Raw genomic sequence first — 16391 nt, 5'->3', positions numbered from 1 at the left:
GCGACTGGTCCGTGACCGCAAAGCGCGAAGCGACGATGTTTCCACAGGAAGGCCTACGAGGCCCCCCCGGTAACACCGCGCGCCAAGACATGGGATATATGCGCTGGCCTTTTATGGAAAGAGGTTGCCAGTTGCGCAGCGTACGTGAAATAGCCATTGGCCCCATTTAAACGCCGAAGAGAACATAAGCTATGTCAGCGTGCGCTCGTAATGCCTTCTGCCCCAATCATGACGCCGGAATCCCTACCTAAATTTTGCGGAGAATTAATCGGCCATGGGCGGGGAAGCGGTCCAAGCGCTTCTACTTGGTTCTTGTGGGGTAAGCTTTTTCAGCCCAAGCCCCACAAAGGGTGACGTATCCCACGTAGAAAAATAGTCTTGTTGGCCTTGAATACGACGGAGCGCTGATCTGCGGCGATGTACCAGTCATCGATGGCTATGAACAGCTATTCGCCTAAGCGCAAATCGCACGGTTTCAACGCGCATGGAACTGCTGGTGCGATGACGAGCCGCAGCCACTCTGCCACGCAAGGACCGACTGATATAACGCCGATGGCCTCTAGTAGCTACATCGACATGGATCTACTACTGAATGACGATCTCTGGGGTCAGTTTCACCAGACACCCGCGATGCACCCGAGCGAGCACCCGGTGCCACATCCCATTCCTGTTTCGCGAGAAATGCCCGAGGTGAACCCTGGATGGAAGGCGCCCCGTGACCAGGTCTCTGACGCCACTCGGATTACGCCGATGGGAATGTCTGCGCCAGCGACACAACAGCCCTATGTATATGAGAAGGAGGCCTGGCCTTGCCTCGAACAGGGTACGGCCTACTCTCTCAACCACCCCAAAGGACATGCCCGCCAGAATAGCCACGGAGACATGGTCTCCAACGGCATGCACCAGAATATGCCCGGGATGGAGCAGTACAGTGCGTCCAGCGGAATGCCCCACCGCCCAGGCCGGCAGCGGGTTGCGAGCGAGTCCGGCGCAACCGGGCACGGGCCGGCGATGGTGGCATCCGAGTCTGCGCCGGCCATGTCTCATATGATGAACACGCTTCCACAGCAGTGGGGTGCTCCGCTCACGCAGACGCAAAGCAGCCTCGGAGCCCCGCGCTACGCGGGAGGTGCGCACCCTTACGCCCAAGGCCGCCGTGGCGATTGGCCCGGCTCCATGTCCCGATCGCAGGGCCGCTCACAAACGTCGCGGATGCGCCCCGGCCGGTCCAACTCGGAGCTGACCGAGTGCTCTGACCTGACGGTCGACGCAGGCGACACGACGCATTCGGACGGTGATAATGGCGACGATGTCGAGTCGGTGCGCATGTCGCTCATGTCGATCAACGAGATGGAAGCGCGAAAACTCTCCGACAAGCGCCGCAAGCGCCGCGAGTCCCACAATGCGGTGGAACGTCGCCGGCGCGACAACATCAACAGCCAGATCACGGAGCTCGCGACGCTCCTCCCCGAGAACATGCTGCTGGATGCCATCACGTACGTGCCCCTCACTTACGCAGAACCTCGACGCAAGGCGGGAACAGTGGCTCGTGGACTTTTGGCCCCGACACGGCTGTCAAGGTGGCGCAGAACCGCTCGTGCTTTGGCACCTGGCGCTCGGTCCCCGGCAAGGAGCCCGAGCCTGCGCCGCCCAGCTTGGGCGGCGAGGACGACAATGGCATCCCGAAGGATTCATGCCTGAACATGTCGTCGTTTGCCAGCTTTGCGGCGGAGCTTGCGCCTGTGAACGCAGACAACCCTGCGCTGGCCGCTGCGCAGGCCAAGCCCAACAAAGGCATTATTCTCCGCAAGAGTGTCGAATACATTCGGCAGCTGCAGCAATTTTTGGACATGCAGATGAACCGGAACAGCATGCTGGAATGGGAGCTGCGGCAGCGATACACCATGCAACGGCGACCTTCTGATACTGTTTCGCCGCTCGTGGCCGACCAGGGCTCGCCGTCGTCGATCGAGAGCCACGAGCGCCCCGATCCGTCGCAGCACCGCGAGACGCCACCGACGGTGGCCGCATGGAATATGAACCAAAAAGCTCCTGCTCCTCACCAAGTCTTCAACGGTCTCCCAGGAGGTATAACACACGCCCCACACACATTTTCGGACGACCCCAGCGTGATCAAGCTCGAGCAGGAGTACTACGCGCCGGTTCCGACCAACTAGTGCATAGCTCCACAAAGTACACACCTACATTACATTACGCGACGCGCCGCGTTCCGCCATGGCTGACGCGTGGGAAGGCGAAGCGATCGAGAACTGGTATGCCTCGGACGTGGCCTCGTCGGATAATGAGAGTATAGATGCGGAGAGTGAGGCAGCTGGGTCCGAGCAGGGCGCCGAGGAAGTCGATCACGACGAGCGCGCCAGCCTGCTGCGGGCGCCGGTGCTCTCCATCTGCTCCGCGCTCGGCGGCTACGAGCACGTCGAAGTAGACGGGCGGCTGGAGCTGGTCTACCGCCTCGGCGATGACTGTCTCGAGTGTCTTCGTGACCTGCGCCGCCTCTGGCGCCAGGACGACACGGACAGCAGCCGCGCGATTGCGCGCGTCTTTGCCGAGCTCGGCACAATGCACAACGACCTCATTCCCATCCTGCTGCATGCGGCAGGCGAAGGTGAAAAGGCCGACAAGATTGCGCTTGCGTGCAGTACGTAAATTTGCTCACCCAGCCGACTTGATGACCGCCCTGACGTGGCCCATCGACTGGCACGCCGAAGTCAAGGATATCGTGACGCGCGAAGAGGACGACCAGGTCCTCTCAAAGCTTGTCGAGCTGCAGAGCGCGCAAGTCCAGTATAAGGCGTCGGTGCTGCGCGTGCGTGCGAAGGAGCACCGCCTGGTGAACCGCACGGTCGTGTCGTGCGTCATGAAGTCGCTGCTGCTCCCCGCCCTTGCCAAGCCGCGCAGCGAGCGCAGCGAACGCGAGGTAGGCGTGATCGGCATGTGCCTGCACTTTTTCCGCAACCTGCTTGCGATCCGCGACCCAGTCGCGCACACACTGAGCAGCACGGCGCTGGTCGCCAACGCGACCCTGCAGAGCATGCTGGTCGAGCAGTTAGACGCGAGCCATGTCATGGACACGCTCTTGATGCTCGCGAGCAATGCAGACGCGAAGGAGTACGAGGCGTGGGCGCCTGTCGCCGCCGACTGCATCTACCAGCTGTACCTCGGCTCGGACGTGAAAGAGATTGCCCGCGTGGAACACGCTAGCGTCGGCGCACAGTCGTCGGCGCTCGCCGCGTCGCTCGACTCGGAAGCGCGGCGCAAGCGGCACACGATCAACAACGCGCGCCACTCGCGCTTCGGCACGACGATCCAGTTCACCGCCCACGACGGCTCGGTGCGTGTCGCACGGCAGCAGCCGGCGCTCGTCGAGTCGATCAGCGAGCTGGAGCAGTCGATTGCGGACCGCAGCAAACGGCGCGTGTCGCGCAAGCGCCCCGCGACCGAGCGCGGCGGCGTGCGGCGCTATACCGCCTGGACGCCGGCCGGGCGCGCGGTGCTGCGGCGCTGGGCGGACCGCTTTTTGCAGGACGGCGCGTTTGCCGTGCTCGAGAAGCAGTACTTGCGCGACATTCACGCGGAGCGCGAGCGTATCGGCGACCTGGACGCGGCGCGGTGCAAAGCGCTGCAGCTCGCGACCTTTTTCCTGGAGTACTTTCTCGCACGGCGCGCGGACGACGCAAGTGCGTGGGACTTTTCGATGGTCGCCGAGTGGCTCGAGCCGTGGGCCTTTCGCCTGGCGCGCGCGCGCACCGCCATCTCGCTCGAGGCCAAAGAGTGGCTCGAGTTTGGCGCGGGTGTGCGCCTCTGGACCGCGCTCCTCCGCCTGCTCGACGCGCTGGCGCACGGCGACGAGGACCAACGCCAGGTCGCCGATGAGCTCCAAAATACGCTGTACTACGACGGCGACCTGCTCGACACGAGCCTGCAGGTGATGCACGCGTACAGCGCCCAGAGTTTTGCGTGCCTAGAGACGGTGCTCGACTTTGCCTATACCATGCCGCGCCTCCTCGAGAAGCACGCGTCGCAGCGCGAGTACATGTTTGTCAAGCAGCGGCGCAGCAAGGAGGAAGAGAGCACGCAGCAGAGCGAGCGCCTCTTTCGCTTCCAGACCTTTCAGCGCGCGATGGCCACGACGCGCCTCGCGCACGTCTGCACGCAGTACCTCGGCCGCTGGCGCGACTCGGCGCAGCCGGCGACGATGCTCACACGCCTTGCGAGCGTCGCGCACCGCATCGCGGTCAAGGCGACGCGCCCGGACCTCTTCTTTAGCGCCAAGGCCCGCGCGGTCTGGGTGCGTCTCTTGCGCGATCCCGAGAGCGAGATGGCGGCCGTGGATGCCAAGGCGCACACGTCGCTCGTGCAGCTCGCGACCTACCTGAAGCGCAAGTTTGCCAAGCTCGACACGTCGGCGCAGGAAGCGTTCGACGCGGACAAGCGCCCGGCTCGAGAGCCAAAAGCGGACAAGGCGCCGGCGGATATCATGGTCAAGCCGGGCCTGGTGCACGCCGAAGAGATCGGCGTGGCGGTCGGCCTCCTGGGCGAGCAGCACAAGCTCGCGGCGGTGACCTGGGTCAAGTTCCACCTGGAGATGGCGAGCGCCGCGCGCAAGGCGCTCATGGCGAGCGATCCCGATGCGGACCCCGCCGCGCCGAGCGCCGAGGTGCTCGACCAGTTTGCTACGCATAGTACGTCCCGCTACTCACCCAGCCCTCACGACCGACGCAGACGAAATGCAGGCGGACGCGACGCGCCACCCGGTCGTCAAGCTGCTCCTGCGCCTGGTCGGCCTCGAGGCGGAAGTCGTCGGCGACCACCTCGAATGGAGCGTGCCGCGCACCGTGACGCCTGCCGCGCTCGACCGCGACGCGCGCATCATCGACCAGTACCTCGCGCAGCCCCTGCTGATCGAGGGCGAGCTCAGCGAGCAGGTGCAGCGCCTGCGCGCGCCGCGCCCGCGCGCCGAAGGCCAGGGCGACACTTCCCCGAAAAAGAAGCGGCAGGAGACCAAGGAAAAGCGCCAGCGTGCGCCGCGCGTGCCCAAGTGGCTCGAGAACGAGTTTATCGAAGACAGCGACGAGGAGCTCGCATTTGCGATGGCCGATGTGCCGCGCACGAGCTCGCGCAGCTCGTCGCCGCACCGCGTCTTTAGCGACGAGCAAACACCCGACCGCGTCGAGCGCTCGCCGCACACGAGCCCTTCGACGCCGAAGCGCGCACGCGCGTCGCCGAGCGCGTCGCCAAGCGCGAAACGCGCAGCACTCGCATCGCTCAATGCGCGGCGTGCCGGCCTTGCGTCGCCGGTCAAGGCGCACACGCCGGCGCACCGCGACCCCCTCTTTTTGTTCGACTCTGACAATGAATAGCTACCGAGCCTGCTTTGTAAAGAACGACGTGAGCGACGGCTGCTGCTTGCCCTTTGGCGCCGGCCGCTTGGGCGGTGCCTTGGGCTTGGTCTCGGGCTTGACCTCGGGCTTGGCTTCGGGCTTGGCCTCGGCCTTGGGCGCGTCCACCGGCTCGTCCTCCGAATAGGATTCGTACTCTTCGACGTCCTGGGTGATGGTGTACCCCTTTTCGTTCTTGGTCTTGACCTTGCGCATGACCTTGCGCTTCTTGCGTACGCGGCGCGTCTCGCCCGACGGCGCCGGCTTGGTATCTTGCTCCTTGCTCGGGGCCGCGCTCGGCGCGGCACTTGGCGCGGCGCTCGGCGCGGCGCGGGGTCGTGGGGCGGCGAGCGGCGTCGCGCCGTCGCGCTTCGTGTGCGAGTTTCCGATCGCGCCGAGCTCCGACGCGCCATTCGCATAGCGCTCGACGAGCGCCGCGTCGTGCGCCATCTCGCGGTTGACGGCTGCAAGGAGCGGCGCATCGTAGGTCTTGTGTGCCTGGACTGCGTAGATCTGGTGCGTGCTCGACGTGTACGCCTGCAGCTCCGCCTGCAGCCCATCTGCGCTCACGAGCGCAATCGTCTCCAGGTCGTCCGCCTTGCGCACGCCGTGTACGACGTACGTCGCGGCGCACGACGCGTCGTTCGCCTTGTACCACGCCTGCATTGCGCTGCGTCAGTCATGCTACGTACGCCTTGGCCACGTCCACGTCTATCCCCAGCGTGCGGCTCAGGAGGCGGTACGTCACCTGCGTCAGCCTCTCTACCTACCGCCTGCTTGTCGTGCAGCACACGCGCGACGAGGAACGCGTCGGGGTCGTTCATGGTGGACGCGTCTGTCGGGGAAGTAAGCGCGCTTTTTCCCATCCATCATGAGCGGCGCCGATGCGAAGAGTAGGTGCGATGGCTGACGCAGCGGTTGAGTCGCTTTCGTCGCGGCTGGGTGGCATCCTTGCCGATGCATTTAACGAGGACGAGGACGAGGACGAGCTCCCCGGCGGCCCCGTCCCCATGAAGAAGACGGACGGAAAAGAGGCGCCGAAAGACGCCCCCCAAGACGAGCCGCCCAAGGCCGAGCCGCCCAAGGCCGAGCCGCAGGAGGCGCCGAAAAGCGAGCCGAGCACCTCTGCGCTCACCGAGTCGCAGTACGATGTGCAGGTGACGCTCGCCGACCAGCAGGCGGACCCCAACTCGCCGCTGTACTCGGTCAAGTCCTTTGACGATCTCGGCCTGCATGCCGACCTGCTCAAAGGCATCTACTCGATGAAGTTTACCAAGCCGTCCAAGATCCAGGAGCGTGCGCTCCCCCTTCTTCTGCAGAACCCCCCCCGCAACATGATCGGCCAGTCGCAGTCCGGCACCGGCAAGACGGCGGCGTTTGTGCTGACCATGCTCTCCCGCATCGACTACTCGGTGGAGAAGCCGCAGGCGATTGCGCTTGCGCCCTCGCGCGAGCTTGCGCGCCAGATTATGGACGTGGTACAGGCCATGGGCAAGTTTACCCCCGTCAAGACCGCCTACGCGATCCCTGACGCGATCAAGCGCGGCGAAAAAGTGGCCGCGCACCTGATTGTCGGCACGCCCGGCAAGACGTTTGACCTGATCAAGACGCGCGCGCTCGACCCGTCGGCTGTCAAGGTGTTTGTCCTGGACGAGGCCGACAACATGCTCGACCAGCAGGGACTGGGCGAGCAGAGCATCCGCGTCAAGAACACCATGCCCAAGACCTGCCAGCTGGTGCTCTTTTCCGCGACGTTCCCCGAAAACGTGCACAACTTTGCGGTCAAGTTTGCGCCGAGCGCGAACGAGATCCGCCTGAAGCAGGAGGAGCTGAGTGTGGAGAGCATCAAGCAGTTCTACATGGACTGCCATACCGAGGAGCACAAGTACGAGGTGCTGGTCGAGCTGTACAACCTCCTGACCATCGGCCAGAGCATCATCTTCTGCGCCAAGCGCGAGACGGCCGACCGGATAGCGAAGCGCATGACCGCCGAAGGGCACCGCGTCGACTCGCTGCATGGCAAGCTCGACAATGCCGCGCGCGACACGACGATCGACAACTTCCGCTCCGGCCGCAGCAAGGTGCTGATTGCTACGAACGTCATTGCGCGTGGTATCGACATCCAGCAGGTCACGCTGGTGATCAACTACGACATGCCGCTCACGCAGACCGGCCAGCCGGACTCGGAGACCTATCTGCATCGCATTGGTCGCACGGGCCGCTTCGGCCGCAAGGGCGTGTCGATTAACTTTGTCCACGACGCCAAGTCCAAGCGCGAGATGGAGGCGATCGAGCAGGCCCTGCACTGCAAGGTCGTCCCTGTGCAGACGGACGACGTGGAAGCCATGGAGGCCACCATCAAGGACGCTTTGAAGGCGAGCGCGTAGCATGCAGGATTAGATAAGTCGCGCCCCCTCCCCGACCTCGACGGTATGGATGCGAGCGCGGCGCGGAGCCCGTCGCACGGCGATTTGTCGCTCCTGTCGCTTGCGCAGGGAGACGAGAGCGGAGAGGCACTCAGCGCCCCTGCGGCCATCGCCGCCGTGTCGGAGAACCAGCGCGGGGCGCTGCAGCGGTGGGTGCTGTCCCTGGCGCTGGTCAACTTTGACCTGGACATGGGGCCGGACGTCGAGTTTATGTACCCCCCGCTGGGCATCAGCAAGGAAGAGAAGGACAATATCGCATTCTCTTCGTTTCCTGACACGGCCGTCTTTGGCGACGGCTCGCTCGTCTTTTCGTGGCGCGTGCGCGAAGTGCCGCTCGACGAGTCGCAGTGCACCCCCCCGCAGATCCGCGACGTGACCGCGCCGGAGCGCCACGCATCCTTGCGCCAGCGCTCGCGGCGCACATCCAACCTCCTCGCGCGCCACGGCTCGCTGCGCTCCGCGGGGCGCGCCGCGCGCACCTTTCTCCAAAAGAGCCCCGAAGAGGCGGCGGCGCCCGAGAGTCACGCAAGCAGCAGGTCGACGAGCTACATCTACGGCTACACCTTCTTCCGTCAGAAGCGCGACCCGGCGATACGGCGCGGCTACTTTCAAAAGTCGCTCGTGATCCTCACACATCTTCCCTACGTCGCGCTCTTTGGCGAGCTCGTCGCGCGCCTCGGCCCCATGTTTTTCGAGCATGGCCTGCCGGTACTCGAGTCATTTGTACAGGACGTAATTGCGTGGCCGAGTCCGAGCGCAGGCGCGATGCTCTCGCTGCCGCTCCTAGGACAGCTGCTCCAGGTCCTCTTGCCCCACGGCAACGAGGCACAAAACGGCGACTGGGCCAAGACGGCGACCATGCCGCGCGCGATCCTCGCGTCGGTGCCGCAGACGCCGCTGCTCGTCGTGTTCCGCTCGCTGCTCCCCAGCCTGTGGCTCCTGTGGGAGTGCATGCTGCTCGCTGAGCCGATCCTTGTCGTCGGCCGCGACCCGCGCACGACAAGCGAGGCGGTGTGGCACCTCGTCGACCTGATCCGCCCGGTGCTGTGTGCGGGTGACTTTCGGCCCTACTTTCACATCCACGACTACGACTTCAAGGCGCTCGCGTCGCGCAACAAGCCGCAGGCAGGCACAGTGCTGGGCGTGACGAATCCCTTCTTCCTGCAGACCTGCCACCACTGGCCGCACACGCTGCAGCTCGGCAGCGAGGCGCGGGGCGACACCGTGCCGCCCGGCCAGGAAAAGCGCATGCACGCCGTGCTGCCGGCCGTCGGCTTCACCTCGACGCGCAAGCGTCATGTGAGCAAGGACCGCGTGCTGCTCAAAGAGATGATCGCCATGGCCGAGCGGCCGTCGGAGCACGACCGCGCGAGCGCCGTGCTGCGGCGCTACTTTAGCGACATGACCGAGCGCTTCCTCGCGCCGCTCAACCGCTACATGGCGTCGCTCATCCCCGCCGACTTTGACCTGTCGTCGCCCGCCGAGGCGCCGCGCGTGCGTCCGTTTAACCGTGCGGCGTTCCTCGCGTCGCTCAAGGCGCACAGCACGCCGCTGCGCATGCGCCAGCGTTCGCTCTCGACCGCAAGCACGCTGCGGCACGAGCTCTACACGGACTTTTTGCAGTGTCCTAATTTTTCTCTATGGCTCCAGTCGCGCATCGCCGCCGCCGAAGAGGAGCAGTGGCAGCGGCGCATTGCGGCGCTGGCCGCGGGCGACGTGGAGACGTTTGGGCGCACACGCCCCGAAATCGAGACGGTCGACCTCTACGTGCGCCTCGTCGAGGAGCTGCGCACCATCGACCAGCAGCTGGCGCGGCCGGTCGTCAATGGCCCCGGCCAGCGCTGGCGCACGGTCAATGAGCATGAGGCGCCGCCGATCCACGGCGCGCCGCGTGCGCTCGAGGCGCAGCGTGCACGCCTCCAGACGCAGCTCGAAAAGCTGCGCGCGACGATGCCCACCGACCTGCGTGCGGGCCTCGAAGCAAAGCGAGATACCCAGTAGTTAGAAACTCGGCCCCAAAAGGCGGCGCAGCATGCGCGACACCGGCCCTTTCGACACAACCTTACTGCCCGCGAGGCGACTGAGGCGCACACGCGACATGCCCGAGTTCAGGTGCTGCTTGTTGGCGCTGCCGCGCGTGAATTTCATCGTCACAGCGCTGCCTTTCGCCGAGCCGATGACGGGAAAGAAGCGCTTCTTTGCCCCCGAGTGCGACTTGAGCTTGGAGTTGGCAATCTTGGGCCGCGGCGCAGCGGCGGCCAACGCAGACGTATGAAAGGCGGCCGCAGGCACCTGCGCCAGCACGCGGCGCGCCACGAGCATCCCCGGCAGCATGGTGGAAAGAGTCACGTGATCCTCACTCGTCCGGTGCGACGCCGGTGCGGCTGAGCATCGGCGACGAAGGAATGCGGGGAAGCGGGCCTGCCTCCGGCCCGGCGGCGGAGGGTTACAGCGCGATGCGCGAGCTGTACAATGCGCATGTGGACCAAGTGCACGAGCTACACTCTTCAATGCTGGAAGAAGCGCCGCGGCGGCTCGCCGCGATGGAAGACTATGCCGAGGAAGAGCTCCGGCTGGCGCGCGGCTTTGTCGACGACGTCGCTCTCATCTTTCGGTTCCTGAGGCGCGCGCGCTTCGATACAGAAAATGCGCGAAACATGCTGTACAAGACGCTGCAGTGGCGGCTCGAGGCCGACATTGACGACCTCGCTACGGACTTGCTCCATTCGCAGTACATTAGCGGCACGGCCAACGGCATCCCCCTCTTTTGGATCCACTCGCGCTTCCGCGACAGGATGGGGCGCCCGTGTCTGTACGTGCGCCTGCAGCAGGTGGAGCGCGCGCCAGACGGACTGCGCGACCTCAAGACGAACATTATTGCGAGCATGGACGTCATGCGGCGCTACCTGCGCAAGGTAAACCGCCGCGCGCCACGCGCTGCGCCGGTGCTCCAGGGCGTGCTGGCGATCGACGTCGCAGAGTCGGGCATCTCCAACTTTGAGCTCGAGCTGCTCCCCTTCCTGGTGGACCTGCTGAAGAACCACTACCCCGGCCTCTTTGGCACGGTGTACGTCCTGCACTATGGCTGGCTCCAGTCGGGGCTGTGGCGCATGCTCAAGCCCGTGCTCCCGCCCAAGCTCCTCGCGCGCATCATGTTTGTCAGCGACGCGGACCTGAGGCAACAATTTGACGTGGCGCTCCCGAAAGTGCTCGGCGGCTCGCTCAACGTGCCGATCAAGCCGGACACGAGCGACATCTTTAACTACTACGCACGCTCCGCCGCATGGCGGAAGGACGAGGGCGCAGAAAACGAGCCGGTGCCGCCGGCACTCCGCGTGCGGGGGCCCGACTTTGAAAGTATCTACGACGTAATGTCGCGCGTCGGATCGGTACGTCTCTTTGCTTACCCAGCCCTTTGCCTCGCAGCCGATGACGCCAATGACGCCAATGACGAGCATGCCCGGCACGCCGCGCGTCCGTGCGTCGTCCTCGCCACAGCTTGTCGGCACGGCCGCCGCGACGCAGCTCGACGAGCGCCACGCTTCGTCGCGCCGCCACCGCCGGCGTGCGTCGGATCCGCTGGACATTGGGGGCACCTTTGCCCATACCGAGGTCCACACCGAGCCCGCCGGGCCCTCGCTGATGCAGTGGCTCACCAACTGGATGCAGCCCCGTGCGTCGAATGCGTCGCCCCCGCGCACGCCCGCCGCGCAGGTGGACACGGCCAGCATCCCCCGCCTCGAGATGCCCGGCGCGCTGACGCCCCGTGCACGCACGCCCGAGACCGAAATGCCGCCGACCTATGCGAACGCCGAGAACAATACCGTGACGCGGTACCTGTCGTGGCGTGCGCACAAGTACGCGCAAATGGACGGCCACGTCTCGCCGTACAACATCGAAAACCCCTACTTTGGATACCCCGCCGCATACGTCGAATACGACGAGCCGACCGACGCGGCAAGCACCACGACGAGTGTCGTGAACGTCACCGACGCAAGCACCCAGTCGGGCCTCTCGCGGCAGCTGCGCGTGCGGCGGCGCAAGCGCGACTTGCTCCGCACGCTCGCCTACCTCTTTGTGCTGCGCCTACTGAATGCCTACCGCCACGTGCGGCGGAACGCCGGCGTAGTGTACTGGATGGTGGTCGGCGAGCGGACGCGCGAGAGTGTGTCGCGCGCCGCGTGGCGCTCTCTCACGCGCACTGCCAGCGACACACGCGCAAACCTCGCCGGTCTCGCGCACATGCGCATCATACGTGCGCTGTTCGTAGTGGGCGTGCTCTTTGCATTGCGCCTTGCGCCCACCCAGCGGCTGCGGGGTGTGATGCAAGGCAGATCTAGTTAGGAAGAACACTATTTGCCGTCCTTGCTCTCCTTCTGGGCCTCGGCAATGAACTGCTTGATGAAGGACTCCTCATCACTGCGTCAGTCTAGGCACGTACGCGCTCTGGCCGCCGAGCACAGGCGCCGCCGGGGCCTTCTTGGCGTCGCTCGAGCCGCCGCGGGTCGAGGCATAGCCGATCGCACCGATCGTGCCGAACACGCCGAGCACAAGGTACTCGTTAAGGATCTTGACACCTGCGTCAGTCATTCCCACGCACCACCGATCGTGTAGGACATGGTTGTTAGCCGCTCCGCCCACCCGTCGCTGCCCGAGTGCCAGCAGAGCTCGGCCGAAAGGAGGGGGGGCCCAAGCGCTTATGCAAGAACGCGCGCCTCTGACCATCATGGCGCGTGCGGAGGGCCGGCCGCCCGATGCGACGGACGCGCATGCGACAGACGCGGCGCACGAAGAGGATGCGACCGCGACACAGCTCATGACCGAGGCGCCCCACCCGATTGACCCAAAAGAGGCTCCTTTGTCCGCCCAACCCGCGCCAGGTGGAGCTTCGAGCGAGGCCGAGACCATGTCGGGGCCGATCACACCGCGCACACGCAAGGCGAGCTTGCTCAATGCCGACATCCCAAAGAGCACGCCGACACGGACGCTGCACACGTCCAAGTCCATGTCGAATATCGCGACGCCGTCGCGCACACCGCTGCGACGCAAGCCGCGCATGTCGTACATCACCTCGCCGACCCACGCCGAGAACGAGCCGAGCCCACAGCGCCAGCGGAACGTGTCCGCGCCACTGAGCCCGGCAGCGAGCGCACACGTGCCGAATGGCGCTGAAGTTGAGGCGCTCCTCACGTCATGTGCAAACTACGCGCGGGGGCAGACGCCGAAACGGCCAGGGTCTTCGCTCCATACCGACATGCTCCAGGCGATCGCCGCCAAGGAACGGCTATGCCTCGAGCTGCGGGAACAGCTCAATGCGGAGGAACAGCACCTCAACTCGCTGCGCAACGCGTGGCAGCGCCTCGCGGTGCGGGGCGGCGTCCAGATTGTGCCCTCGCCGCCGCCCGCCTCGCGTGCGCACGGCCTTGCACGACAGCGCTCGACACTCTTTTCTCCGTCGAACGCACAGGCACGGCGCACGTCCGACGCCCCGCCACTGCCGAGCCAGCCACCGGCGCCGCGCACGCTACCGAGCCAGGCACCGGCGCCACGCACGCTGCCGAGCCAGGCACCGGCGCCGCGCGTCTCGGTCGGCCAGTCCCCGGCGCCGTCGCCGCGGCCGACACAGCCGAGCGGGCCGCCGCTGCCGAGCCAGGTGATGAGCGCGGCAAAGCAGGGGCCTACCGACTCGCCGTCGTGGCGCGGCCTCACGCGTCTGCCGCACCAGCTCTCGTCGTTTATGGACCAAATTGCGCCGCCGGTCCAGGATGAAGGGCCGGTACGCAACCCGACGCACGACATTGCTAGCTGGCTCTCGGCGCGTGAGAAAGAGAGCCAAGGCCAGCCGTCGGCGCGCGTCGCGGCCGATGCGCTGGGGCAGCCGACGGTGAATACGTCGCCCAGCAAGAAGCGTATGTCAGGGCTCATGGATTGGGCGCGCGAGGCGCCGCTCGTGCCGCCCAAGGACGAGGGCGACGTGGGTCTCAGCGACAAGCTCGTGACGGGCTGGAACGTGCTGTCCAAGCGCCTGATTGAAAAGACGTCGAACCTCGCGGATCCCACGACGTGGAACGCGGCCGACGGGCTGCTGGGGCCGCCGAGCAGCCGCGACTCGCAGGGCCGCGACCTATGGGACGCTCCCGACTCGGCCTCGTCAGAAGAACCTGCGCGCCGCTCGATGCACGGCGCGTCGCCGCTCAGTGCACGCTCGAGCGTGCTAGGCCTGCGTTCGATGATGCGCGACGCACGCCACGACGAGGACACGTCGCCGATTCCTCCGCCCAAGCCGCCGCAAGTGCCGCCCAAGGGGCTGCCCGCGCAGCGTGCGCTCTCGACCTCGGAAGTGCCGTCGCGCCCTCCGGCGCAGCCCTTGCGGCCCGACCTAGAGAGCAGCGAGCTGGACGGCAGCGGCGATGCGGGCGATTCCTCGTATCTGATCGGAATGGACGATGCCGACGACTCTGACCGTGTCAGCATTATCGATCACGCACCCGAGGACGTGTCTGTGCCTGTAACGAGCGCTGCGCAGGACACGGAGCCTGCACCGGGAGCTGCAACCGAGCGTGCTGCAACGAAACCTGCCGCAGCCGACCCCATCGCATCCTCGCCAGATGCACCGGCGAGCGAGAGCGCCGACGCAAGAGCCCCTGCCACTGACTAGTCTATGCTATCTCATGCACACACTCCTTCTGACTTCCCCTCATGCTGATACGGCAAATCTTCGCTCTCTGCACATAGTCGTACGAAATGCTAGTCAAGCGACAAGTGTCATTTTTGTAGGCAACAGCCCTGCCAGGGTGGGGTGGCTCCTAAGAACATGCATATAGGTACACGAGTCCATTAGGCCTCCTGAGCACGGACACGCGCGTTGGCGTTGGTAACACGGACACCGAGCACCTTGGCCCTGTGGTTAGCATTCATTTTCAAGTCAACGACGTACTTCTCGAGGATCTCGATGCGCTTCTTGCTGCTAACGTTGTGCGCAACCTCAGCGGCGAACGAGTTGTTGTGCCTGGTGTCAGAGAAAGAAAAAACGTACATCAACAGGAGCTCAACGTCCTTGGGGTTGGCGACCACAAAGCGGCGGAAGCCGTTGGGCATGACGTGGCGGGTCTTCTTGTTCGAGCCGTAACCGATCTTGGGCATCGCCGCGGTACCCTTGAAGCGACGGCGGATGCAGCTGTCGATACCGGTGGGCTTGCGCCACGAAGCGCCAACGCGCTTGAAGCGGTCAGACTGGTGCCGCTTGAAACGGTTCGTCCGCTTCTTGACAATCGGAATGCTAGTGGCAGCCATTTTGGTCTAATATGTAGTTAGTATGCTGCTCAACAAAACACTTGGCAATACGCACAATTCACAGCAATGACCGTGTGGTGAGCAGAACGGCGCTGGGATTTTCGGCGGCGAAGGCCAAGGGCCCTCGGCCGAAGAATTTCGCGGCGATGAAACTATAGTATGTATTTTGTCACATGACCCGCTGGGTGGGGGGTCGCCTTGGGAAGCCACGCCTCCTATCGTTTTCCCACCCGCCGGCAAACCGTCAAGGTAAGTCATGGTGTGCACGACGGCGCGCGTCTTTCTTTGACGCTGTCGTGCACCATTTCTCTTGAGCGGACGCTAACACTTACCAGTCTCATTTGCCATGTCTCTTCAGCAGACTACCCCTTACATTGTCGACGGCAAGGGCCACCTTCTCGGTCGCCTCGCCTCGATCATTGCCAAGCAGATCCTCTCTGGCCAGAAGGTGACCGTTGTGCGTGCTGAGCTCGTCAACGTTTCGGGCAACTTCTTCCGGAACAAGGTATGTTTTGCTCGGCTTGTCCATGCTAACCACAGCTCAAGTACCTTGCCTTCATGCACAAGCGTCACCTGGTGAACCCGAAGAAGAACGGTCCCTTCCACCACCGCGCTCCTTCGCGCATCCTCCACCGCGCCATCCGCGGTATGGTTCCCCACAAGACCGCCCGCGGTGCCGCTGCGATGCAGCGCCTCAAGATCTACGAGGGTGTTCCTCCCCCGTACGACCGCAAGAAGAAGCTCGTCATCCCCGACGCGCTCCGTGTGCTCCGCCTGAAGCCCGGTCGCAAGTACGCCACCCTTAACCGTATCTCGAGCGAGGTCGGCTGGAAGTACGGTGAGGTGGTCGACAAGCTCGAGGCCAAGCGCGTGGTCAAGCAGCAGGCCTTCCACGACCGCAAGGTCGCCGCTACCAAGCGCCGCGCTGCCGCTGCCACTGCCGCTGCCAGCCAGCTGGAGCCCATCAACAAGCAGCTCGAGCAGTTCGGGTACTAAGTACTCTATGCCATCCAAAATCCTCGCGATACACATCCTTGACCGCTTGGGGGCTCGGCTCGAGTGCGCCCGGTACTGGCTTTTGTGATGCGTGGTTATGCACGTAATGCTAGCCGTGCACCGCGCTAACGCAGCCTGGGTGTGCTCCGAGTTAGTCACGCATCTAGATTCCCCCTGCCCGATCCTCGGCCAGGCGTGCGATGTATGTATGCTAGAGGAATTTTCCCTTGTCCGTATCAGTGTGTTTAGTCAGCGACTGTTTGTCGGGTCGCGTGTT

The 16391-nt window shown here is 64.7% G+C and overlaps 11 protein-coding genes across 11 annotated transcripts; 7 read left to right on the top strand and 4 right to left on the bottom strand.

Moving 5' to 3' along the window:
* Positions 1 to 552: 552 nt before the first annotated feature.
* On the top strand, positions 553 to 2177 carry MJAP1_000912 (uncharacterized protein; the record flags this gene model as incomplete). The annotated part of the gene is made up of 2 exons (XM_060264878.1): positions 553 to 1496; positions 1520 to 2177. The coding sequence occupies 2 exons, from the start codon at positions 553 to 555 to the stop codon at positions 2175 to 2177; spliced, it is 1602 nt and encodes a 533-aa protein (XP_060120861.1).
* Positions 2178 to 2235: 58 nt separating this feature from the next.
* On the top strand, positions 2236 to 5381 carry TOF1 (Topoisomerase 1-associated factor 1; the record flags this gene model as incomplete). Its single annotated transcript, XM_060264877.1, has 3 exons — positions 2236 to 2659; positions 2682 to 4703; positions 4726 to 5381. 3 exons carry the CDS (start codon positions 2236 to 2238, stop codon positions 5379 to 5381), a joined length of 3102 nt encoding a protein of 1033 aa, XP_060120860.1.
* MJAP1_000910 (uncharacterized protein) lies at positions 5382 to 6223 on the bottom strand (the record flags this gene model as incomplete). Its single annotated transcript, XM_060264876.1, has 3 exons — positions 5382 to 6069; positions 6092 to 6147; positions 6170 to 6223. The coding sequence occupies 3 exons, from the start codon at positions 6221 to 6223 to the stop codon at positions 5382 to 5384; spliced, it is 798 nt and encodes a 265-aa protein (XP_060120859.1).
* Positions 6224 to 6301: 78 nt separating this feature from the next.
* DBP5 (RNA helicase) lies at positions 6302 to 7786 on the top strand (the record flags this gene model as incomplete). Its single annotated transcript, XM_060264875.1, has 1 exon — positions 6302 to 7786. One exon carries the CDS (start codon positions 6302 to 6304, stop codon positions 7784 to 7786), a length of 1485 nt encoding a protein of 494 aa, XP_060120858.1.
* Positions 7787 to 7831: 45 nt separating this feature from the next.
* MJAP1_000908 (uncharacterized protein) lies at positions 7832 to 9826 on the top strand (the record flags this gene model as incomplete). The annotated part of the gene is made up of 1 exon (XM_060264874.1): positions 7832 to 9826. One exon carries the CDS (start codon positions 7832 to 7834, stop codon positions 9824 to 9826), a length of 1995 nt encoding a protein of 664 aa, XP_060120857.1.
* A 61-nt stretch (positions 9827 to 9887) lies between these two features.
* Positions 9888 to 10159, bottom strand: MJAP1_000907 (uncharacterized protein; the record flags this gene model as incomplete). The annotated part of the gene is made up of 2 exons (XM_060264873.1): positions 9888 to 9890; positions 9917 to 10159. 2 exons carry the CDS (start codon positions 10157 to 10159, stop codon positions 9888 to 9890), a joined length of 246 nt encoding a protein of 81 aa, XP_060120856.1.
* Positions 10160 to 10281: 122 nt separating this feature from the next.
* MJAP1_000906 (uncharacterized protein) lies at positions 10282 to 12169 on the top strand (the record flags this gene model as incomplete). Its single annotated transcript, XM_060264872.1, has 2 exons — positions 10282 to 11214; positions 11237 to 12169. The coding sequence occupies 2 exons, from the start codon at positions 10282 to 10284 to the stop codon at positions 12167 to 12169; spliced, it is 1866 nt and encodes a 621-aa protein (XP_060120855.1).
* An 8-nt stretch (positions 12170 to 12177) lies between these two features.
* On the bottom strand, positions 12178 to 12444 carry MJAP1_000905 (uncharacterized protein; the record flags this gene model as incomplete). Its single annotated transcript, XM_060264871.1, has 3 exons — positions 12178 to 12244; positions 12267 to 12402; positions 12426 to 12444. The coding sequence occupies 3 exons, from the start codon at positions 12442 to 12444 to the stop codon at positions 12178 to 12180; spliced, it is 222 nt and encodes a 73-aa protein (XP_060120854.1).
* A 107-nt stretch (positions 12445 to 12551) lies between these two features.
* Positions 12552 to 14483, top strand: MJAP1_000904 (uncharacterized protein; the record flags this gene model as incomplete). The annotated part of the gene is made up of 1 exon (XM_060264870.1): positions 12552 to 14483. The coding sequence occupies one exon, from the start codon at positions 12552 to 12554 to the stop codon at positions 14481 to 14483; it is 1932 nt and encodes a 643-aa protein (XP_060120853.1).
* Positions 14484 to 14662: 179 nt separating this feature from the next.
* RPL32 (60S ribosomal protein L32) lies at positions 14663 to 15118 on the bottom strand (the record flags this gene model as incomplete). Its single annotated transcript, XM_060264869.1, has 2 exons — positions 14663 to 14834; positions 14862 to 15118. The coding sequence occupies 2 exons, from the start codon at positions 15116 to 15118 to the stop codon at positions 14663 to 14665; spliced, it is 429 nt and encodes a 142-aa protein (XP_060120852.1).
* Positions 15119 to 15464: 346 nt separating this feature from the next.
* RPL16A (60S ribosomal protein L16A) lies at positions 15465 to 16114 on the top strand (the record flags this gene model as incomplete). The annotated part of the gene is made up of 2 exons (XM_060264868.1): positions 15465 to 15623; positions 15659 to 16114. 2 exons carry the CDS (start codon positions 15465 to 15467, stop codon positions 16112 to 16114), a joined length of 615 nt encoding a protein of 204 aa, XP_060120851.1.
* Positions 16115 to 16391: the final 277 nt, after the last annotated feature.

Source organism: Malassezia japonica, chromosome 1 (assembly GCF_029542785.1).
Source record: "Malassezia japonica chromosome 1, complete sequence".
Taxonomy (NCBI): domain Eukaryota; kingdom Fungi; phylum Basidiomycota; class Malasseziomycetes; order Malasseziales; family Malasseziaceae; genus Malassezia; species Malassezia japonica.
This window is presented reverse-complemented; position numbering and strand designations above follow the sequence as displayed.